The sequence below is a fragment of the Sphaerodactylus townsendi genome, linkage group LG03 (genome assembly GCF_021028975.2).
Source record: "Sphaerodactylus townsendi isolate TG3544 linkage group LG03, MPM_Stown_v2.3, whole genome shotgun sequence".
NCBI lineage: Eukaryota > Metazoa > Chordata > Lepidosauria > Squamata > Sphaerodactylidae > Sphaerodactylus > Sphaerodactylus townsendi.
The window spans coordinates 56,821,587-56,844,864 of record NC_059427.1 but is presented as its reverse complement, the minus strand read 5'-3'; the positions used below and the strand labels follow the sequence as shown (position 1 = coordinate 56,844,864).

The 23,278-nt window shown below is 41.6% G+C and overlaps 1 protein-coding gene across 1 annotated transcript in view; it reads right to left on the bottom strand.

Annotated features, from left to right (window-relative positions):
- DCP1A (decapping mRNA 1A) overlaps positions 1-16,362 on the bottom strand; it is a 59,931-nt gene extending 43,569 nt beyond the window's left edge. The window contains exons 1-3 of the mRNA XM_048490167.1: positions 16,097-16,362; positions 13,433-13,473; positions 10,700-10,827 (exon numbers count right to left, since the gene is read on the bottom strand). Coding sequence (XP_048346124.1) covers positions 10,700-10,827; positions 13,433-13,473; positions 16,097-16,231 — 304 coding nt within the window. The 5' untranslated portion in view covers positions 16,232-16,362. The remainder of the gene's footprint in view (positions 1-10,699; positions 10,828-13,432; positions 13,474-16,096) is intronic.
- Between the last annotated feature and the right edge of the window lie 6,916 nt (positions 16,363-23,278).

Below are 23,278 nucleotides of genomic sequence, written 5' to 3'. Positions count from 1 at the left end.
GGCCTCCTTGACGGCGTGATTCCAAACGAGGCGCCGCTTTGAGGACCCCCCAACTGGATCCAATCCGCAATGGTACGAGGAACCGAATTAAAAACACCGCTTTCACGTAGTTTGCTGTCCACAGCATCCGAGAAGTGACATTCGCGATTTCATGCGTTCAGAGGCCACTCCAGGAGGAAGTCGAGGCAGCAGCGGCACGAAATTCACGGACAAATTCCCTGCAAACGGGCGCAGTTGCCTTGCTGGATGGTTTTGATGAGATGCCCGAATAGCTATTTCATTCTCGGCGCCTGGATCTTGAAAGCTACTTGCGCTTCTTAAAGCTTGGAGGAATCACGGGCACTGTCACGAGAGTCCTCATCCTGCAAAATCCGAAACAGTCACGAACCAGCTCGGCTGCTGCCCCATCCAGGACTGAGCCGATGTCCACGTATTTTTTCGGCGTTCAGACCGGTATAGATCATCATAGTCTTCCAGCAAGTGGGCATTGAGTTGCAAGATGAAGTAGGGAAGTTTGGCAGCGGTCCCATCACATCAAAGCGCAGGCTGAGTATCGGGGCTGGACGATAATAGCCCGTTCGGCTGACTCTTGGCGCCTGCTGGGGAAGTGAAGTTGCGCTGGATTAGAGCAGGTTGGGCAGGCAGCTGTTGTACGGGGCGGAATCGGGGGCGCTGGCGGTGCGGCTGGCGTTTGGGTGGCAGGACCCAGGTACGTGGCCCCCCTGGCACTCCACGGCATGATCCAGTGTACAACAGCTATAGACTCCAACTTGGGACCCCCTGGTGCACCTGCTGCCTCCTTAGTTCCCTCTCCAACGCCAGCTACAGCTCCCTCTCCTTTGCAGGAGTCAATGCATCTTGAGGTGCGCATGCAAAGCAGCTTTTTCCCGTTTGCCTAATCTTAACCAGATTAGGTCTCCGTTTAAGAGGCTTCAGTGAGTTCACTTTGCGTGCGCGCCAAGAGCCTGGGCGACTTTGGCGTTGCCGTTGTAAATCCAGTCTGGACTGTTCCAGGACTTTATCATGGACTGGACCGGATTCTGGAGCATATTAGCTGCGTTGGAGCTGGCGTCTTTGGCACGGTCCCAACTTTCGAAAGCTGAACTTCTTTCGCGTTGCTGTTCTCCGGTCCCTCGTCTGGCAGAAGTTTTCGCTCTTGCTACGCAACTGTGCCCGTTCCTCCTCCCATAGCTGGCGCTTCACGGTTCCCATGCCAGCTTGGGCATCTGCCGCAGTCGTCCCACTTCCTCATCCCAGTCCTCTCTCGATGGGAGAGGAAACCCGGTCCGGCTGGGAAGGCAGGCTTTCTTCGGACTCTTACCGTGCCGTCTGGAAGGCCCGAGGCATCCCGGAGGCTTACCGTAGGCGCCCGCGCTGCCGTAGCTGCACCGGTGGCTCCCCGAGGAGCACTCTCAGGATGCGGCTGCGCTGGCCCGGGATTAGGGGTCCGATTAGGGAAAGCGATACGGATACCACCCCTCCCAGAATTCCAGGTTTAGTCCCGGTGTCAACTTTGGGCCGGGCCCCAGTGCTGAAATGTACCCGCGTGTGGTTCTTTTTTTTTGGGAGCATCACCCAGAAATACAGCAGTCCAGGGAATCGTTCAATGGATTCCTGGGTTGCACTTGATGAAAGGTGGTCAGAAGCCCGTCTCCTCCATGACAGGTAGGTTGCATCTGGAGGTTTGCAGCAATCCACACGAAAACGGTGGTAGAGATCCGATCCAGCAGGCTTTCAGCCATCCATGGACAGCGCCCCAAGCGACTCATGCGGAAGTCCCCATCGTCGTCGTCACGTCCCCTGCGTTCCAGCGGAGTAAAAAAGGAAGACTGCGTGCTGATCACGAGGGGGCGGGGAAAAGGAAACCCACCGCAGGCGAGGCCCGTTCTCCCTGCTGGTTCCTCCAGATCCAGAGAAGGGAAAGGTCGAGGAGAATTGCCCTCTTTGGGGAGCTACCGCGCCTTTATTCCGCCAGTAAAATTCAACCTCTCCATCGCCAAGACAAAGAGGTCCACTCGCACAGGAATGTAAGATGAATTTTAGGATTCCTGCCACAATGTAAGGAATTCCATAGACGCAGAAATAAAAGGCTTTGGGAGTAAAAGTCCATTTATTAAGACATCTTAGAAAGCTCAAGTACACGCAGTGGCAGGAATGACACTTCCCGCCAGAAGCACAGGTTATAATACCAGTCACCCCATCCCCCCTTCCTGCTTCCCATGGGAACAGAGGCTTCATCTCCCGCGCAAAGATAAAGTCTCCGCCGATGCATCTGGCCCATCGCCCGGGCTGTGGAATGCACTCAAGGTTACTTCACCATCAACACCATTGAATCCTTTACACTGTTTGCGTAACCCAGGGTCCATTAGGGGGAGCTAAAGAGCTCAGATTTTCCATATAAGGAAGAAAGGCTCCATTTCCTTAGAATTCAGTTCCTCAGAGTTCAGTTGTTATCAACTGTATTTGCATATTTCAGGTATGAGAATGTTTGTACTAATTGTTGAGAAGGGGATATTGGGAGGGTAAAGGGGGAACCCGGAGGCACCCTGGCTGGCTGGCTGGGCTTCCTCAAACCCAGGCAGGCAGAGGGAGCTCCTTATTTGGGCAGTGACATCAGGGGGAGTCACTACCCAAATAAGGAATTCCCTGGCTGGGTTTGACAAAGCCCAGCTAGCCGGCAGGCAGAGGAAGCTCCTTATTTGGGCATCAGGGGGAATCACTGCTGAAATAAGAAGCTCCCTCTGCCTGCCGGCTGGGTTCAACAAAGCCTAGCTAGCCGGCAGGCAGAGGGAGCTCCTAATTTGGGCAGTGACTCCCCCTGATGTCACTGCCCAAATAAGGAGCTCCCTCTGCCTCCTGGCTTCCCACCCTCAGCTTATACCCAAGTCAATAAGTTTTCCCAGGTTTGGGAAGTAAAATTAGGTGCCTTAGCTTATACACGGGTTGGCTTACACATGAGTATATACGGTATATACAGTAAATCTGTGGCTAACACGTATTGCTCAAGTTTAGTATCCAATTGCTTTTCCTAGCTTTTGATTTATAACAGTCATAGTCAGTAACATAATTTTTTTTCTGTACTACTAAACCTAGCTGATAGTTGAACTTCAATGTATGATGAGTGTTATTTATCTCTGTAAAGATAACAGTGAACAAAATTACACTACTTCATGGGTACAACCATGCAGAACAAGTGTTAGCCATTTCAACTGGAGTTTGGAACCTTCAATTTATAAAGGGGGAAAAGATCATGGGTGTGTCCCAAACTCAGATAAAAAGTAGACTGCCTATTTAACTGGTATGCCAACCATACCATATGGTTAAAGACTGGTATTCTCTCACTAAGCCTATCTCAATAAAACAAAAATAACATACTTGAACATATTGTTAGCCAATTGCAAACACAACATTTGGCAATTTAAGCTAAAGGAACAAATTACAAAAGTAATGCTGGAGAAAAAAACACTAATTCTGGTCAGAAAACTTCAGAATAAACCAAAGTTATTAGTATAGTGAAAGAAAACACATTTATAAAGTGCATATTAAAGCCAAGTACTAATGGATTTGCACTAAACAAAGCTAGTTATCTAAGACAGGACAGAGATAACTACTTTGCAACAGAAACTCAGAACAAGAAAGTGAGCGCTGATAACACATTAGCCTGTTGGAGCACACTGTTCTACATGTCTGGCTGCCCTCAGTTTAAACTCCATTATAAAAATCCTAAATGTAATTTTACTATTTCTCTCTACCAAAATAGCAACAGCAGTCAGTCCTTATCTTGCTCAGAGGGCTGAATTAAAGCAGTTGTTAAAGATTATTGCCTCATCTATGACCAAAATACGTGCCATTCTGACAACAATGGTGATATCCAGCAAGTGATAGTTCTTAAACCTGCTGTTCACCCGAATATTTTTATTTTAGGAATAACGAAATGGCCAGGCTGCCAACTTGACATTTTACGAAGAAATCAGTTGTTGTAACAAGAGAACCACTAACTTGTATTTCAAGTACAAACTTCCAGGAGAAAATCTTCAGAGCTTCACTCAACTAAAACAGCAAGCAAATAGACTGGAGGTGTGAGGGGAATACAAGTATTTATTCCTATCCATGTCATCTTGTAACACCATGGAAACTAGTTCTGTACATCAAGAAGAAAATATTAGATACAACGGGAAAGTAGTAAGCGAAACAAATCTGGAAACCTACTTCTTAGAGATGTTTAGAGGTAAGTTCATAATTTGTTCATATATTTTTATGAAATATATTTTATGAAATATATTTTTGTTTCTTTGAACAACTTTTGACAACTATTCATTATTAGACTGGTAAATATATGTATGACTTTCAAGCATGTTATGAATTAGAGATGCATAAGCACTCCCATAAGAAACTAGAAACCAATGAAGGCTTCTTTATTTCTTTTAATTTGCAGTCATTTTGTGTTTATGCTATAAAGTGGTGCCCCAACGTGACACTGTTGAGCTGTTCCTATTATGCAGACCAAGACTAATATACTCCAGTTCTGCCAGAATAATAATTAGTATTATCATTCGCCACTTTTTCACTTATTTAGTTCATACATTATAAATAAAAGATGCAAATTTCACATCAGCCTTTCCTACCACTTTTGAAGATAGTTTGATGACTTTTCTCATTACTGATTAAAGATTATACAGGTCATGATGGTGAATTAAAATGATACCTCTTTTAACAGATTTAAATAACTGTTATTATTATATCTTGAAAATCACACTATTCTTATGGTTGAAAAGCCTGAATTCTCTTAAAATAACTCACTCTCATCCATCCTTTAAAAAACAAACAAAGGCAAACCTGAAGAAAATGTTTTCGAGATGAGACATGGAAACCAATTACGGCCAGTGAAAAGGCCACTGAGGTCAGGCCCAAGGAAATGTGCTTAAATTTGCATACAGAAAATTATAGCTACATTCCAATAAGAGTTATTTTGAAAATGTATATCTCACTTTCCCATCATATTGCTATCCAAGGAGGTCTGCATAAAAGTTAGTTTCAACAGAAGATAACAATATAGTCTAAGATATAAATTTACAGCTGTAATTTTGAAGCGATCTCTATGGAATTTTGTTAGGCTTTCACTATCTAAGAAGAATAAATGTTGAGAGGCAAAACCAAAAGATTTTGTGCCATTACTCTCTTTTAAGGGGTTTGGGAAAGTATGTTGATTGTAAAATAAGAGTGAAGAGGACGGAGCAACTATACAGCATGAGATCCAAAACTTTAAAATACAAAATGGAACCGTACTGCAGAGACGGTGCCTGAGCTACCATGCTTACAAATAGAAATGCTTTCATGTAACAATTTTTGCATGGACCAATTTTACATAGACACATTATTAATCTAAAATGGCCATCAGGAAGTTACATCTGTATTTATGTACTTGCTATATAAGACTTGACCTTCTCTCCATGGTTTTATTTATAGCCTGCTCTATGTGAAGGGTCAGAAACTAAATTCACATTTCTTTATAGCTTTTGCACCCTAAAAAAGTTTTAAGATAGGAGACTCTTAAGGCTCCAGCAGAAATCAGTAGAAAGGCAACTTACAATAGTTAATAAATTCAAATTTATGGAAAGCAAGGCTGGGCACAGCATGAGGGGAAGACTAGCACCTCTGGCTTTTGACTACTACAGCTACTCACATCTGACAAATACTTTTTATGCAGGATGAATGTTTATTTCATCTATACTAGAAAGCCCATTACAGAGGACCACCACTCCTTAAAATATTACCGTAAATTTCTTTTCTTTTCACAATTACATACAAAGAGAATATGGCAAGTTCAAACGATTTATTCAACTCTGTTCCATAACAATATATTTTGTGCAATTCTACAACTTTTGTTGCATTGGAATCAAAGAGAAATGACACATCATTTTTTGCCAAATGGATACCAGACATTTGTTACTGCACATTTTTCTGAACAAAACTGCAAAACATCTCCCACACCACACCCCGACGACCAAGACATATTGGGCAGAAGTATTTTATACTCCTTTTCCAAATTTAAATTACAATCATGTCCGAGAACATTCTATAGTTGTGAACCATTTCCTCAGCTGTTGCCTGCAGCTTGATAATTATCCAAGCCATTAATAAAATAAAGCTTATTTCCAAAGTACACAATAGAAGAAACGTTTGGATTTATACCCCCCGCCTTCCTCTCCTGCAAAGAGACTCAAAGGGGCTTCCAAAAACTTCTCCCTTCCTCTCCCCACTACAGGCACTTTGTGAAGTAGGTGGGGCTAAGAGAGTTCTGAAAGAACTGTGACGAGCCCAAGGTCACCCAGCAGGCTTCATGTGGAGAAGCCGAGAAACAAATCTGGTTCACCAGATAAGACTAAGCTGCTCATGTGGAGGAGTGGGGAATCAAACCTTGTTCTCCAGATTAGAGGCCGTCTGCTCTTAACCACTATGCCATGCTGACTCACAATACCATGAAGCCCTCAATTCAAATATCACATCAGCAGAAAGAACCAATGAAAAACACAAGTTAACAGTTAAGCAGCAGCACTGTGTCTTCCTTGCCCCAACTCTGCTTCAGCAAGAATTACCACCCTGGGCTTTAAGAATAGTTATGACTTCTAGTGAGCCACTCATGACACACTGGACCAGTCTGAACATAATTCTGCCAAGTAAATATATATATGTAAACAGGACACCAGGCTAATGTAAAGAGGTGTCAATAAGTTCTTTTTGCCCACCAGCTTCATATTGAACTTGGCCCATAATTAAACCCAACTAGGATTTGAAGAAAGCTTCAACTTTGATTGGTACTAATTAAGAGTGAAGGTTAGCAATGCAAGCCCTAAGTACAGCCTTAAACAAGCATTCACTGTCTTATTACTAATCCCCCATCTGAAATGAATTACTAATCCCACCTCTGGGAATAATCTTAGCCTACCTTACAGGACCATTGTACGTGCTTATACCAAAATATGTGAAGAGTTCTGAACACCTGAAATGTGCTGTATCAGGTTGCTGTTTTGTTGCTGTCAGTTTTTGTGATCTCTTAATTTCTCTATCAGAGGCATAACTTTCCCCACTTGGAACATAAAACTCTATTGTACAGCTAACAGATGTTCCAAATAGAGGAATGTTAAGTTTTGTTGTATTCCAGACAAGGTTTTGTGCTGTACACATTCTGTGCAGATGGATGTATTTCATTATTCTATAGTTTGCTGGAGGAGGGGGGCAGATTGACAAGCCTTCAAACTGAAACTCAAGCCTTTCTATGGTGTGAAACCAATGGTGTGAAACTAAATGTGTGAGATGAAGGGGGGAGAAAGAAACCATTGCAATACAGCTGGTAGGTGTCCCCTGGTTTTACATGATTCGTATACGAGCCTTACTTTTCACAACACATGAAGCGGTAAAACTATAAAGATACCGAATAGGCTTGACAACGTTCCTCAATACAATAAAAATTACACACAAAGAAGAAGAGTTGGATTTATATCCCCCCCTTCTCTCCTATAGGAGACCCAAAGGTGCTTACAAACTCCTTTCCCTTTCCCCCCTCACAACAAACACCCTGTGAGGTAGGTGGGGCTGAGAGAGCTCAAAAGAACTGTAACTAGCCCAAGGTCACCCAGCTGGCGTGTTGGAATGTAAAGGCTAATCTGAATTCCCCAGATAAGCCTCCACAGCTCAGGCGGCAGAGCAGGGAATCAAACCTGGTTCCTCCAGATTAGAGTACACCTGCTTTTAACCACTACGCAACTGTCAAAGAAGATTAGATATCAAGAGTTTTAGCCATTTTACACAATCACTTTTTTGTTTTGTTTTGCTTAGGAAGGATTTAACCTTCACACTACAGTGCTATAATAAAATTTTTACTAATTCTTCTACTGGTTGGAGCACAAACATTGAAGGACATGTTTTCAAACACAATACGGACTGTCTGCTAGGCAGCAATAATTCCCAAGATGCTATTTGCTCTTCACCCACTAAACTGTGACCTTAACTAAGGCCATCACACTTGGACAGAGATATCATTCCTCATTAGCTAAGAGATCAAGTCAGATGTTCCAGATTGAAGTCAACCAAGGTATACAAATAACCACTCTTTAGGAGTTTGAGACCAGATATTAATTTACATTGATTATTAGCACAGGTATAAATAGACCACAATGTATGTTTTGACCTAGAAAAACATCTATGGTCTAGATTCCTTTATCAAAAGGGCTGTCTCTCCTGGTTTATACCAGTAGCTTACAGCTTCTTCTCAAATGGAGGTTTGTTCTGTAATGGCCTATTCTGGACAACTGCTCTAATTATCTGGAATGGGTTGCCATTAGTTGCTAACATGGCAATCCATGGGGCAGGGCAGAGTGAAGTTCCACAGCTGTTACCAAACTGACCTGTGGTGGGACAGGGGAGCCTGTTTTTAGGAAGCAGAGTTCTACTAGTCTCTCATAAAGGTACCTTGGCAATGCAGGCAAAAATGGATGCCATCTCCAGCCCTGAACTGTGTTGCCTATAGGAAAAGGATCAGTCTGGACAAGTCCCTCAGTCCCCATTGGAATGCATAGCAGCCAGCTACACTTTTCCTAAAACTATCTGGAGAACAATTGTCAAGCCCTGAGAAACAGCCCTTGGACTCAGCACACCTGCACTTTTAATCACAAAAGATGTGTTGAACGCCGGCCCGCCTGATACAATCAAAGCTTCCTGACCTACAACTGGGCTGCCCACTCTGTAGACTTTGCTCAGTGTTTTCTGGACAGACACCTGGTCTAGTAGCACTGCACCCAGTGCTGCTTTTTACTCCATCTCTTTGGACCCTAACACAGGCATTGAACTCTACTTCTGGATGTACTCAACAAGACAGGTAATTATCACCCTTCCCTCAATGGCCCACTCTATTCCAGGTCTATCATCTCACCTCTTTCTAAATCTTAGGACTCTTAAATCCTCTGGCTGCTTTTCCCACAGTGCATGTGCAAGTTACTATTCTGTTTTCCAACCAAAATGGTTAAACTTTATTTTCTGACTCCCACAGTTTTCTAACATAGCACAAGCTTCAGTGGCAAAGATCCGTGGTTATCCCCTCTCACAATGCAAGATCTGGTCTCGCTAATTTCCCTTTCTAAAGTTCCCCTACCATTTTGGGAAACACGACAGCCAGGAATGGCGCTGTTGCGGCACAGCCACGTCACCTTGCAAGGGGTTGCAGGTGGTGCAAGGAGCATAAAAACTCAAAAACTCCCTGGCTGACCTGAAAACCCCTATTGCTACCCAATGGACTATACCACACTAAAATGTGGCATAAGTCCCCAGAACCAGGGGCGGTGTTCCCAAGCCAAAAGCCCTGTGGAAACTGACTAAAGTCAACTCCACCCCCAGGAATGCTCCTGGACCACCTCCACCTGCACTGGTACAGACATCTGCAGTCAGGTAGCATCAGCTTGGGTAGCAGCTTCTGGGTTTGGGCACCATGCAGTAGTGCAGTACCCTGCAGCTGGCATGTTAGCCCCTCTGCCAGGCCATTTACCCCTTGTGCCAGCAAAGTGGCCACCCGTGTTGGCAGACCCTTGTGCTGCTTCCAACAGTCCTCCTCCCCCTACCCCACACCATCCACTCCAAGTGTTCCGAGTTGGGTGAATTTCTGAAGAAGGGGTAGGAAAGTCTACTGTTTGTTTTGTTGAATTTTTTTAATAAGGGATATTGGGTATTTTTGCTACGTGAGCCCCTTCAAGAAAGAAAGTTAACAAGTAAATAAAATAAATAAGTACACTTAAAGAGCAACATCGTGTGAACAGACACTAGTGCCAAGAATCTTGGGCTAGTTATGGTCATATACAAAGAACAATGCAACAATGTGCGTAACGTATAGATACGTGAAAACCAAGAATCGCGTCACACACTAAGGCGGAAACTAAATAAATGCAAAGCCAATAAATCTCTGAAGTTACTGCTATAATTCATAAAGTGTTGTATAGCATACAAATAGACCAAAGTCATAATTCAAGTTCATCAGAATAATTATCTGAGTCTCTGTAAGTAACTCCTTCAAATTCTTATAACAAATCATACAGTGTAATATTATATGCAAAAGACCAAAATAATGGTTCAAAAAGCATCAAAGTGTAAAAATGTTTAAAATTGTTTAAATAAGTTTATAAATAAGTGTGTATAACAAAAAACTATGATTAGTATTATCATTATTTCTTGTAGAAAATCCATATGGCAATTAAGAAATATGAAAAAGAGAATTTATGAATTTCTTCTCCTGAGGAAGATATCCACGAAAACGCTTTTTGAAACGCGTGAGGCGTTTGAGAGACTCTAAAGGATTTATAAGACTGAAGATATTTACTTTGATGCTTTTTGAACCATTATTTTGGTCTTTTGCATATAATATTACACTGTATGATTTGTTATAAGAATTTGAAGGAGTTACTTACAGAGACTCAGATAATTATTCTGATGAACTTGAATTATGACTTTGGTCTATTTGTATGTTATACAACACTTTATGAATTATAGCAGTAACTTCAGAGATTTATTGGCTTTGCATTTATTTAGTTTCCGCCTTAGTGTGTGACGTGATTCTTGGTTTTCACCTAGTTATGGTCATACCACAAATCATAGAAATGCTGCAGGACATATTAAAAAAAAACGAGTCCCCTCAATTCTTAAAATTTATACTCACAATTGGCATTTCTATAGAGGAGAAAAGGTTCATGCAGTTGAAACTCTAGGTCTTTGTTAACTGGCTCAACCAAGTTATGCATGTTCAGTCGATTCACAATTGTGAAGCCATGATAAGGAGAAGCAGACCTGATATTCAAGAACAACAAAACATATCTGAGCAACAATGTATATTTTGGAAAATAACCTTTCAAAAAAATCAACAGTGTGGTGATAATATTTCAGCAGGGAATATTATGCAATGGCTCAAGAGATCAGATATTAGAACTCAAGATATATCTCCACATCAGAATTTCAAACTCAAAGCAATTATTAGCACAATTACCTTTTGCTATGTAATAATTTGGGGCTCTTTTGGCAGCAGAGGGTAGGCTTTTTTTAAAAAGTACTCAATGTGAAGTTATTCCAAAGAAACTGGCCGCATTCAGATAGGGTATTAAGCCAAAATTAAAATCTAATCTGGTGTGACTGGCTTCAACATGGCTCCTCTAATTTTCAGATACTGGAACTATCACTTTAGACATGTTAAGTGAGAACCACAACCGTTTTCATAATACAAAATGTTTCATGACCATTTGAGAGATAGTAGCTATTCGTATATATAGGATGTAACTTATTTGCTTGTTGGTTCTGGTGGGTTTTCTGGGCTGTGTGGCCGTGGTCTGGTGGATCTTGTTCCTAACGTTTCACCTGCCTTTGTGGCTGGCATCTTCAGAGGTGTATCACAGAGGAAAGTCTGTTACACACTGTGTGTCTGTTACACACCAGACCACGGCCACGCAGCCTGGAACACCCACCAGAACCAGTTGAATCCAGCCGTGAAAGCCTTCGACAATATATTTGCTTGTTCTTTTCTGAAATAAGTTTAGTGTCCAAATGCTCTTTTAAAATAAATTACCAGAAAAGCATCACTCTCCTCCCAAGAAATGTCTGGGAAACAGAATCTGTTATTGTATACTACATCTTGTACACAAATTGAAAAAAGGGCTAAGGACATATTTTAGAGCTGTATTATCTCCCTGCATGTGAGAACTGCAAGCAAAATGTATGTCCATCTGTTATGTACACAATTTTTTCGGCATAAGAATATAAATCTGCCCTTTACAAAGTGCTCCAATAAGTCTACCAAAATGAATCAAAATTTAAAATATTTCTTGATAACACAAGAGATAAACACAGGCTATAACAAGCCTGTTAAACATGCTCTGGCACTGAAATTTACAGGTCTGAAGTGCCAATAATAGTCTATTTGATTGTGTCCTTGAAACAAACATAAAAATCATTTCAAAAAATTGGTTTCTCTTTATTGTTGTAATTCTATTAGAACAGATGGACTAACAGCCTGAGCTAGCATGTCAAAGATAATTAAAATTCAACTGAACTCATGATTCAAGTGGTAGAGATCTGGAAATAGCATTTGTAGAAGGCCCAAAGGCATAACCACAGCGTCAACAGGGAGAGTAACATTTTAGCATGAACTTATATTTGTCAGACTTTTAAAAAGGTTGCAAAAGAAGCCTGAAAAAGACATGGCCTTTTTCTTGTTGCCTGGAAAAAACTGGAGGCTTTACAATCACTGCTCGCATTAAAAATAAAATATTAACGAGAAACTACCATGAACCAAGACAGCCCACAAAGCATGCATCTCTAGTGTTTTTCCGACAGCTCAGCAGCCTTGGGAAATGGGTCATTGTGGTCTGCACCACCTGAATCCTCTAAGGAAATCGGAATCCAAATTCTCCATAGGTAACGCAACGTAAATGTTCCAGTGGCAGAGTGGCAATCACTCCAAGTGGTGAAGTGAGGATTAAGGTCTTTAGCCACCAAACAGATGCATATGTATTCGCTGGTGATCTCTGCCAATCCAACCTCCGCAACAGGCACAGCCACACAAGTGGTGAAGTGACATTTCTGCATTAAAAGCATGTGTAACATCAGCCATCCTTTGAAGGCAAAGCATTTTCTAGCCACTTCTCCCACAGGTCATGAGACCTGTTGACAACATTTATTCACTATAACATCGTACTAATGTTTCAAGACTGAGAAAGCCTATGTGCATTGAATAACAGAAACTTTCAGAACTCGCTGCCAGGAGATATAACCACGGCCGATGACATTCCAAAAGTTTACATATTCACGATTCAATATTTACAAAGGCTTAAAATAAGCATCCTTGTCCTGTATTAGAGATTACCTTTCTACCTTGTAAGTAAATGAATTTGAAAAACAAACTGACAGATTCACATGAGCAGCCTTAAGTCTGAGGACTCATGCTGAAAGAGTGAGGGTGTTCACACAAATGTAATTTTTTTGTTGCACTTGAACAACTAACCACATTTGAATTCAATGCATGTTTTATCTGCATTAAAAGATTTTCTCAATTCATGAGATTTATGCAGGAACAATATAATAATTTTGCAGACGCCTTTACTGCCAAAGTCACACCAGGGAAAAAGAAAAGGGGAAGGCCACTAGAGGCAGAAAAATGGAATTACCTCTTTTAGGGAAATAGCTGGAAACTCCCAAGGACATTATCCTTATGAAGGGTTTTAGTGTGGATAAAAATGAAAACAAGAATGGAGAAAAAGAAAGCAGAGATACCACGCACCTTTTTATGCTAACAGGGGGTAATTTTTATTCCAGCATAGATGATACCATCACCACTGAAGGGTTTGCCATTCATAAGGCTGCACTGTAAAGATGAAACACTAAAATAAGATCAAAATTAACTTACCTCTTATATACAAATAAGGTACCTTCTATGTCAGTCTTCTCCTGTAACAAACAGGAATTATAGCAATGAATAAAATAATTCCTTTATAAAGAGTATTTATTGCATTCATAAGCTTTGAATCTGAAAAGCAAAATTTAAGTATCAAACAATTAACAGGTCATATTTATTTGAATGTTTAAGCATAGATACATTGCAGCCCAATCCCAAGATATCTTGTACCAGGGGAGTGGAAGGGTTAAGAATATTGGACTAGTCACTGGAAGGCCCAGGTTCAAATCCCCAATCATGTCATGGAAACTTAGTGGAAGATCTTGGGTCAGTCACATTCTTTCAACCTAACCTACTGTATGGGGTTGTTTTGATGATAATATCGAGGAGATAACAATGATATCAGCCTCTTTGGGCCCCCACTGAAGAGAAAGGTGGAGTAGAAATAAATAGTGCTGGCAAGGAAATACCTAAGACCCAAGCGAGATGTGACTGTGGTGGTTTCTGCACAGCACACTAATAGTGTTATTAATGAACTCAGTTTCTCCTGTTTGCCTTCACACTGGAGATTTTACCCCTCCAGGAAGCCATTGCAAACAGTCTGGGTTGTTGTGGCTTCTTTGGTTTCTCCAAAAAGATAGCTAGTTTAGCGATTTTTGTAAAACCCAGGTTGAGGGAAAAATAGCAGGCTGAACCCTGTGCGAAGTTCTTCTCCAAAACGGGATAAAAGCATCCTTAGCCTGTTATATTTTATACCTTTTATACTTTTTAAAAATATTTTAAACTTTTTATACATTTTATACTTTTGTGAGTTCTCTTTATATCCATTTGTTTTTCTGCCAGATTGATGCAATGAGAGCAGTAGTAATTGATGGCAAAGCCACCGTGCCCACATACCCACAAGTACTGGGGAGGAGAAATGGCTCAGTGGTAGGGCATCTGCTTGGCATGCAGAAAGGCCCTGGTTCAATCCCTGGCATCTCCAGTTGAAAGGATGAGGTAGCAGCTGATGTCTCAGCCAAAGATCCCGGAAAGCTGTCAGTTTGATAAGACAATACTGGTCTCAATGAACTGACTCGGTATGAGAAAAAGAGTTCGTATTTATATCCTGCTTTTCTCTACCTTTAAGGAGCCTCAAAGTGACTTACGACTGCCTTCCCTTCCCCCAACAGGCACCTTGTGAAGTGGGTGGGGCTGAGAGAATTCGGAGGGAACTGCGATTGGCCCAAGGTCACCCAGCAGGCTTCACGTGGAGCAGAGGGGAAACAAACCTGGATCACCAGATTAGAGTCCACTGTTCACATGGAGGAATGGGGAGTCAAACCAATTTTTCAGATTAGAGTCCATTGCTCTATCTACTATACCAAACTGGCAGTGAATATGGCTATGACATGCATTCAAATGTGAATTCATCATTATGGGGACCAGTAGGATGATTTATGGGTCTGTGCTATTTGCATGGTTAGAATAAACATAACCTATCCAACACTGCATAACCTTTCTTCAAAGAATTTCTCAACCTCTGATTTGCTAAACTAGTGACAGAAAATAGGAAACAATAGTGTGTAGACACATGCTATAGGCCGCAGAAGTTTGCCAAACACCACGAAACCAGATCCTACTGTAAACAGCACCTTAAGGAGCTGGACTATTTTATGGGTATAATCCAATTTCTCTCCTGATATGTATCCCATGTTCAAGTGGTAAACCACAAAGATCCACTCTAGGATGTACACCAACTTAAAAGTACCTAGTTCTAATTATTTATGAGGGTATTTCCGGCTACTTATGCACTTTTATTAAAAAATCAGCAATAATAATTGCACAGCTGCTTTTTTGTTTTCATAAAGATGTGTACATGTGGCATGCATCACATTCAGGTCTTTTAAGTGTTAGCCAGTATACAGAATCTTTGCATAGGCACTCCTAGACAAGAAAAGCACTGAAATGGTACAGAAAACTCATAGTTTCCATTTAGTTTTAAACCTGAAGTCCACATGACCAAAATTTATTTTAACATACATTTACATGTCACAGCTCTTTCATTTGAAGTGTTCACCCACATGAGATATACACAGTAAAATGCTGTTACTCTTTAAATTACTACTGAACTCCTGTTTAATTCTGCAAAAACTGACCAACACGGCTACCCCTATAGAAGTATAACGTGTTTTTGTTACCCTGCCAGGCCAGTTGAAACGATATCAGGATTGTTCAGGGGGCCCCTAGGCAGGTCTACTTGGAAGTCAATTCCATGTTATTCAATGGAGCTTATTCTCACCAAACAGCCTAAATACGAAACCAGACCAATGGGAGGGAGGGGACATTGTGGCTGCCTGTTTGAAAGTAGTGGGTGTGATTCTGAAGGAGGGAATCAACTGTGTTGAGCTCTGGCACACTTTCCGCCCGCAAACACATCGACGGGGCCAGCAGTGGGTGGGTCGAGGAAGAACTGGAGCCCCACTCCTTCCTCGTGGGGGGTAAAGGTTCACTGTGCATAGTTTGAGCCTGTTCGAAAAGCGCCCTATCGGCCTTCCCAGCAGGGAGACTGGGCACAAATTATACGGGTTAAGCTCGCGTTAATCTTCTGGGAGGACGCGAGGGGCCAAGCATCCACGGACAGAAATGAAAAAGAAAGAAAACACCCGCGGCGACACTGGGGAAGGCGCCACTTACCCACTCGTTGGTTTTGGGGCTGAAACTATAAAGGGCCACCTGGCCAGTCACGTCGGCGATGCTGGTGATGTAGGGGTCGTGCTGCTTTAAGGCCGCCAGGCTCATCTCCTGCCCCGCTTTACTCAAAGACTCCATTTTGGATCCGGGATTTCGGCAGCGGCAACTACAGCGAAGAACAAGAGGGGGGGGGGGGGGAAGTCCGGGAAGGCCAAGGAAGAGCGAGCGACGCGGAGTTACAAGCGCCAAATTCCCCTCCGCCGACTGGAAACTGCTACTCCGTGCTTTGCGTTCCGCTCCCTCTCGGGACTGAGGGCTCTTTGCGCATGCGTGCACTTTGTTCTCTTTCCCAGTCCGGGAGGCTGTTTGCCCGGGCAAGAAAGAAGCTCAGTCGATCCCCCAAAGGTCTGACATTTCACGGTTTGCAGAACCGTCAGTGCTAGAAGCCAGGCAGGAAACATTCGCATTTATATATATGTTTTTTAAAGCTTTTATCCTGCAAGCACAAAAGTTGTTATGTTTTGCTTTGGGGTTTTCGGCATCCCTAAGGCTAGAGCCCGGCAGCGCAGAATGGTAAGATATAGTACTGCAGCCAAAGCTCTTCTCACCACGTGAGTTGGATCCTGAGGAAAGTCGGTTTCAGGTAGCTGATTCAAAGTTGGATTCAGCCATTCCGTGTTTCTGAGATCGGTAAAACGAGTACCCAGCTTGTTGAGAGTAAAGTGTAGATGACTGGAGAAGCCAATGGCAAATTACCCAGTAAACACAATCTGCCTAGTGAACATGGTGATGATGTGCCATCACCCCATGGGTCAGTAATAGCTAGGTTTTGCACACGGGACTCCCTTTACATTTTTAACGAAATAAGCAGTTTTGTTTTGTTTGTGGGATTTTTTTGGTCTAAATTCGAATGGGTTTCTTTCTTAGAATTGCAACAAATTTTAAGTGGCAGAAGGATGTATATTTGGTCGTTCTCTGTGTTGCCTACTGCAAGGATTCAAAGGCAACGTGGCAACCCCCCAGTGTTCGATGGAAATTAAGACGATTAAAAATCATAATGGTCTGAGTTTTGTTTTGTTTTTAATTTCAACCCTTTATGTAGCGCTCAAGAGTTTTGGATTAGTTTCAAAGGGAAAAAACAATTAAAACAATTAAAATGTTGCACTTTTGAATAACATTTTAATTAATTCATAGGTACTCATTAAGCTGTAGTGTACCCCATTACGGTGTGGACAGTCAAAAAAGGTGACAGGAAGAAAGGTTCCTTTGAAATGTGTTGGTGGAGGAGGAGTTTTGTGGACAGACTGGACTCCCCAAAAGACAAATCAGTTGGTTTTAGATCAAATCAAGCTAAACTCTTCCTAGGGCCCCTTCTGCACATGCAAAATAATGCGTTTTCAAACCACTTTCACAACTGTTTGCAAGTGGATTTTGCCATTCCGCACAGCTTCAAAGAGCACTGAAAACAGTTTGAAAGTGCATTATTCTGCATGTGCGGAATGAGCCTAGGAGTTAAAATGACCAAACTGAGGCTATCGTACCTTGGTCACCTTGTAAAAAAGCAGAATCACTGGAAAATGCCCTAATGCTTGGAAAAGCTGAAAGCAATAGGGCTTTACACATTAACCCTGTGGAGAAGGCTAGACTAATATAGTTGTTTAGCTTTAAAAAAATGTGATGTGGGGTTAGGTTGGAGTCCTCAGACTTCAAATGTGCTGGGCCCAAGTGGAACAAGGGTTTAAAGGAAAGGCACTTTGGGATGTCAGTTATGGCCAGAATCCAGTAAAAAGTTGAATATGTACTTAAGTTGTGTAGCAATATACATAGATATATCTATATCTATTTATATAGGAAAATGGCTTTGTTCCTTTTTCTGTTGACTGGTCCCAAAGAAGAACAAAACACAATAACTAAAAATTGTGGTCAAGTCATTTTCTTATTGCCTGAGAAATAGTCCCTAAATTCAGCCAATGAGCTTCAAGGGAAATGGGGGTCTAAATCTGAGATCCAAATGCTGATGACTCATGCGTGACTGTGGAGGTCACTGGAATTCTACATTCTATGGCTATATAGACCGAAGAAGAAGCACTGAGAGAAAACAACTGTTTTCTTCTTGTGGAGGCGCGTTAACCATCCTTTTTGCTGGTATAATATGCTGGTGCTAGAGACAAGATCATGTGTGGACCTGACTCAGTGATGCTTGGTTTCTGAAATGCCACCCAGTTCTGGCCCTTATGCTAATATTGTGCAAATATTGTAGCTACATCAGCATGGCATCATATGGGTATTATGATGCTGTCAGTGGCATCTTCAAGAGATACCACTGCGGGGACACAGAAGCTACCCTTAAGTCTCTCCAACAGGAGCTTAGAATTCCACTGTTGATTATGGAAACAGTTCATGTAGCTTATTTTTTTAATTTCACCACTAATTCAAGCCATAACTCATAGCTGAGATATCTTTTCAGAACGTTATTGCCTTAGATTAACTCTGATCTGTTCCCTTTTTCTAGTTTGTGAGGAACACAACAAAAAAGGCAGTGCTTACATTAAAACAGCATATCAGTGCTGAAGATTATTTTGAATGCTATTCATGACAAACTCAACCCAGCTGTGAATTAAGTAGGAAACATGGTTCTTGAGAGGGATGATGAGATTGAGATCAAAATCTATTACTTGACTTTAGTGCCTGTCTGATGCTTCAGACAAATATTCCAGATAACCCCTGCTCTAAATTGTTGAGTTCAAAATGTTACGCTCCTGAAGCAGCAAAATGGTGAAAACACAGACATATTTTGTATTAAACTACATTGTTTGAGCATAGGCTTTTGAAAAAATTCAGAATGTAAAGTGCGTGTTCTTCAATTTTATCCTAAACTTTGGCACCTCCAGCGATACCAGGAATAATACATTTATGGAAGCTAATGTGAATTGATATGCGATTTATTTCCTATGAAGTTTGTGCAGACCTTCTGAAAATTACATGGAATGGAAAGCATTAAAGCAGCTATGAATAATTGAACCATGTAATTTAATAAAGTAAAAGTATAACAATATAAAGGCATTTACTCATCTGTGTGTTTCGCTGTGATGGTGGAAAATGCTGCCAAGTTGTAGCTGATTTAGGGTGATCCCATAGTGTTTTCAAGGCAAGAGATGAACAGAGCTAGTTTGCCATTGCCTGCCTCCATATAGCAACCTTGTATTACCACAAATTTTGGTTGAGATAACAGATATAAAAGTGGCCAATGTTGAAAGAAATGGCTATAAACTGCCATTATGATCCAATAAGAACTGATTGTGAAAATAGCCAATTTTATTGCTACAAGAGAGTTCTCACAGCAGCAGTCAGAAAGGTTGAAATAGGTCACAGGCAGTCCTCCTTGTATTGCTCAAGAACATTAGGAGGATTAATAATTTATGGATTATCTCCTAGAAACAATGATCTGGTGCAGGCAGGTAATCCTATCTCCTATATCCTTCTGACATGGGATGCCATTTCATCAAGGGACTGCATAAGGGTGACAACTTTTCTGAAAAGGCAGTGTCAGCCTGCCAGCTGGAGACATACAAATTGCCAGAATTTGCCTCATGAATATGACATCTTCCATTTGAGGACGGTAAGTGGTTTAATCACACAGGTAAAGCTGACAATTTGTCAGTCATAAATGTTTGCTTCACAAATGGTATCCATTTTTATCTTGAAAAGAGTCTTATTCTGAAAGCAGCAGAAAGACAACTAGCCAGTCAGATTATAATTTGAATTTATCTTCTGCTTGGTTTTGTGTATGTGTTCTTTGGTGCAGATGATAGATCTACATGCAGTCCGTTAAGTATCAGAAATCTTTGTACTCTCAATTTTTGTTCCTATACAGTATACAGATATTTGCTCCTTTTTCTTGAGTGTTTCCTGAAACTTAGAACTTTCTTTTATCTGAGGAGCAGATTGTCTGAAATCAGTGGGACTACTTTTAGTCTATTGCAAGTTGCTTGAGCTGTTCAGACATAAGATTGATACCGTAAACAGCAAAATGAAATAAGGCATTCCCAGTTTTTAACATTAGAAATACTATCCAAACTATTATGGTTCAAAACTCTTGACATTCCACACTGAAAGGAATCACAGGCCCATTATGCATAGATTGCTTCCAGCACTGCTCCTCACCTGGCAGTGCCTTTGCAGTGGAATCTCCACGCATTTCCTTGTTTACACACAAGGAGGAGCCCCACTGCCCGCTACGTGGCTTGCATGACTTGCCTGCCCTTGCTTCTGGGTAACTCCCCATCCAAGCCAAGAATGAAGACTGACGTCTTTTAAAGCCCTTTAAATGTAATATTGATATTGTGCAGGCTGCTACCATTTTGTTTTTGTTTTTTTTGGAAATGCCGACTTGTCAGTCCCTGCTAGGAGTGAGTCAGGGAAAACCGTCTCCCCCTCCCCCTCCTCTCAGGGATTGATGGCTGGCATTTTCCTAAAAAAGCAAAAAGAATAGTAGCAGCCTGCACAACATCAATATAAGGAATATCAATATCACATGTAAAGGGATTTTTAAAATCCCCAAAATTGCAATCTTCATTCTTTTCTTGGATGGGGGACTGGCCAAGAAGGAATGAAACCCCAAAGCAAGAGGAAACATCAGGGTTTCCCCACTCTCGCTAACCACCAGGCTTCCAGGATCAGCAGTGCTGTAAGCGTGAGCACGTCTGTACAGAAATCTCCGCCACGAAGGAAAAATTCCCTCCCGGCACAACAGCAACAGTGTATAACCAGCCACAGTTTTCTGAAGCTCTGGTGTCAGAAGTTACCAAATAATTCACTTAAATCTTGTGTACTAGGAAGAAATGCTGTAATTCAGTGTACAGTAGGAGTAAATCTTATTGAAAAAGACTCACTTCTCAGTAACTATATGCCTTGGACTAAACAGCATGCCACATTGAAATCTGTAGTCCTTGATTGTGGGCTAACCTGGTTAGCAATCTGGGCTTTCCATCTTTCAGTTTACATTTTTTAGTCTCCTGATCTAAACCAAGAGCCATAACATTAGTTACCGTATCTTTGGGTGGTGCATTCTCCACAGCATGTATTTCTAGAATCATGACTTCCATGTAGGTGATTCCCAGAACAAACTTCTGAATTCATGGTTAACATATAGCAATGATTAGCACAACCGAACTAGGCCAAATGTGATGGATTTTGTTATAATTATAATCACACTTGTTTTGAAACTGGGGATAACAAGGCCCTGTATTCAAAGCTTTCCATACGTTGATGGTTGGTTCCAACTTGTATGTGATTTAGAAAGGAGACAGATTCTACATTGGCTTCTGAATACAATAACTAAAATGAGTAATGGATTGTATACTAGTATCAGTTACATTAATAACAGATTGTTTTGAAGCAGCTATCCTTGTGGAATAATCCTGGGCCTCATCTGCCAAAGATTTTAATTATGCAGATTTTACATTTGGCTTTTAAATCAGTTCTGTTTGCTCGTGCTTTTTACTTCCTTACAGAGAAGCTTTACTATTTCCTAATAGTCTCTTTGCTATTTTAATCTGTATTAGTGGGTCAATAGCATTTCAAAGTTTGATCTCATCATTTCAGGTTTACATATGTATGCCTGTTAATTAAAATAAGTAGTTACTAGAAAGCAGTTACATAGCAACTACTAGAAATCAGGAAGTGATGCAATCCTGTTCATTAAATTCAGCTTTGAGAACTGAAGCACAGAATGTATTCCCTATAGTATGCACAGTGTTTTTCTCCTTCTTAGACAGAACTAGAAATGCTGTACATGTGAGATTTCTGATATCCGCTGTTGCCTTAAATGTCCTTTAAAACAATGTGTTTTCTATTTGCAAACTATATTTTGTATTCTAACCACACTTTGGAGTTGTGTGTGCTTGTATGCACATTTCTGTATCTATATTTGTGTGACTCAGCTGTGACCAGAGTTGCAAGTATTATGTAAACTGAGACAGAATCACACATTTAGTGTCTGGAGTATTTGTATCCCATGCTCAAAATAACCAAACCTGTGGATACAATCTAGAGGCTGAAATCATGAATAGACAAGACAGGGCTTTCTACAATGCTGAAAAATCCCAGGCTAGCTAAAAAATCTGAAATTTAAAGTAAAATTACATTGGGGAGTGAATATGCCCCCTCCCGGGTAATAGACGGAGCATCTATAGCTTTAAGATTTGAAAGCCCTCAGTGGCCACAACAGTGCTGGTGGCGTTCAAGCCTTGGGTTCTGTCAGTAAAAGGCCAGGGGAGGACCCTTTTCAGAACTGTTTGGGCCTTTGAGAGAGGATTTAGGTGGGACCAAGCCCAGCAACAAACATTTGCGCACCTGGCTACTTGCTATTATTCAACAGCAGCTGCTGTGTCGCCAACCGTGTGCGTGTAGTCAGAGTCTTTGCGGCCTACCAAAGATGGGAGACTAGAGTTTCAAATTCCTACTCTGCTATACAAAGGTACACTGGGAGATTTCAGATTTGATGATCACAAGTTTATATGCCATCTCCAGGATGGGAAATATATGGATTTGGGGGGGGGGGGGAGCCAGGGAAGGGACTTTAGTGGGATATAATATCATAGAGTCCACCTTGCAAAATGGCCACTTTCTCCAGATGAACTGATATCTGTTGCCTGGAGTTCAGGAGATCTATCACTATTTGGAGGTTGGCAACCCTGTAAGTCACACACTCTCAGCCTAATCTACTTCACAGGGTACTGTGAGAATAAAATGGAAAAGATGATGATGTGAGCTGCTTTGTGTGCCCATTATGGAGAAAGGCAGGATATAAATGATGTAAGTAAATGTAGCTGAATATTGGGGGCAGATAAAAGGTTGCTGGGTGAGTCAGAAGGAGAAAAGAAATCAGGAAAAGGGATGTGGGGGTTACCAAGGAAAAGTGTGGAGGGAAAGAGGAAATATATAGGGAGAGGAATACAGGGGAAAGTGTGGTATCTTGTGGGGGTCCAGAAACTGGCACTGTGCAATTGAGGCATGTTTTCCAGGTAGCAGGGAAGGAGAGAAAAGTGAAGAATGATAGGCAGATAAAAGTAGTCTGGCTGTTAGGGAAAAGGGGAGAGGCTGTGGGGGCTTTCATGGACAGGAAAGAAGAAATACTTGGGGGGAAGGGTAAAAAAGAATGCCTCCGCAAGTCATTGTGGGATT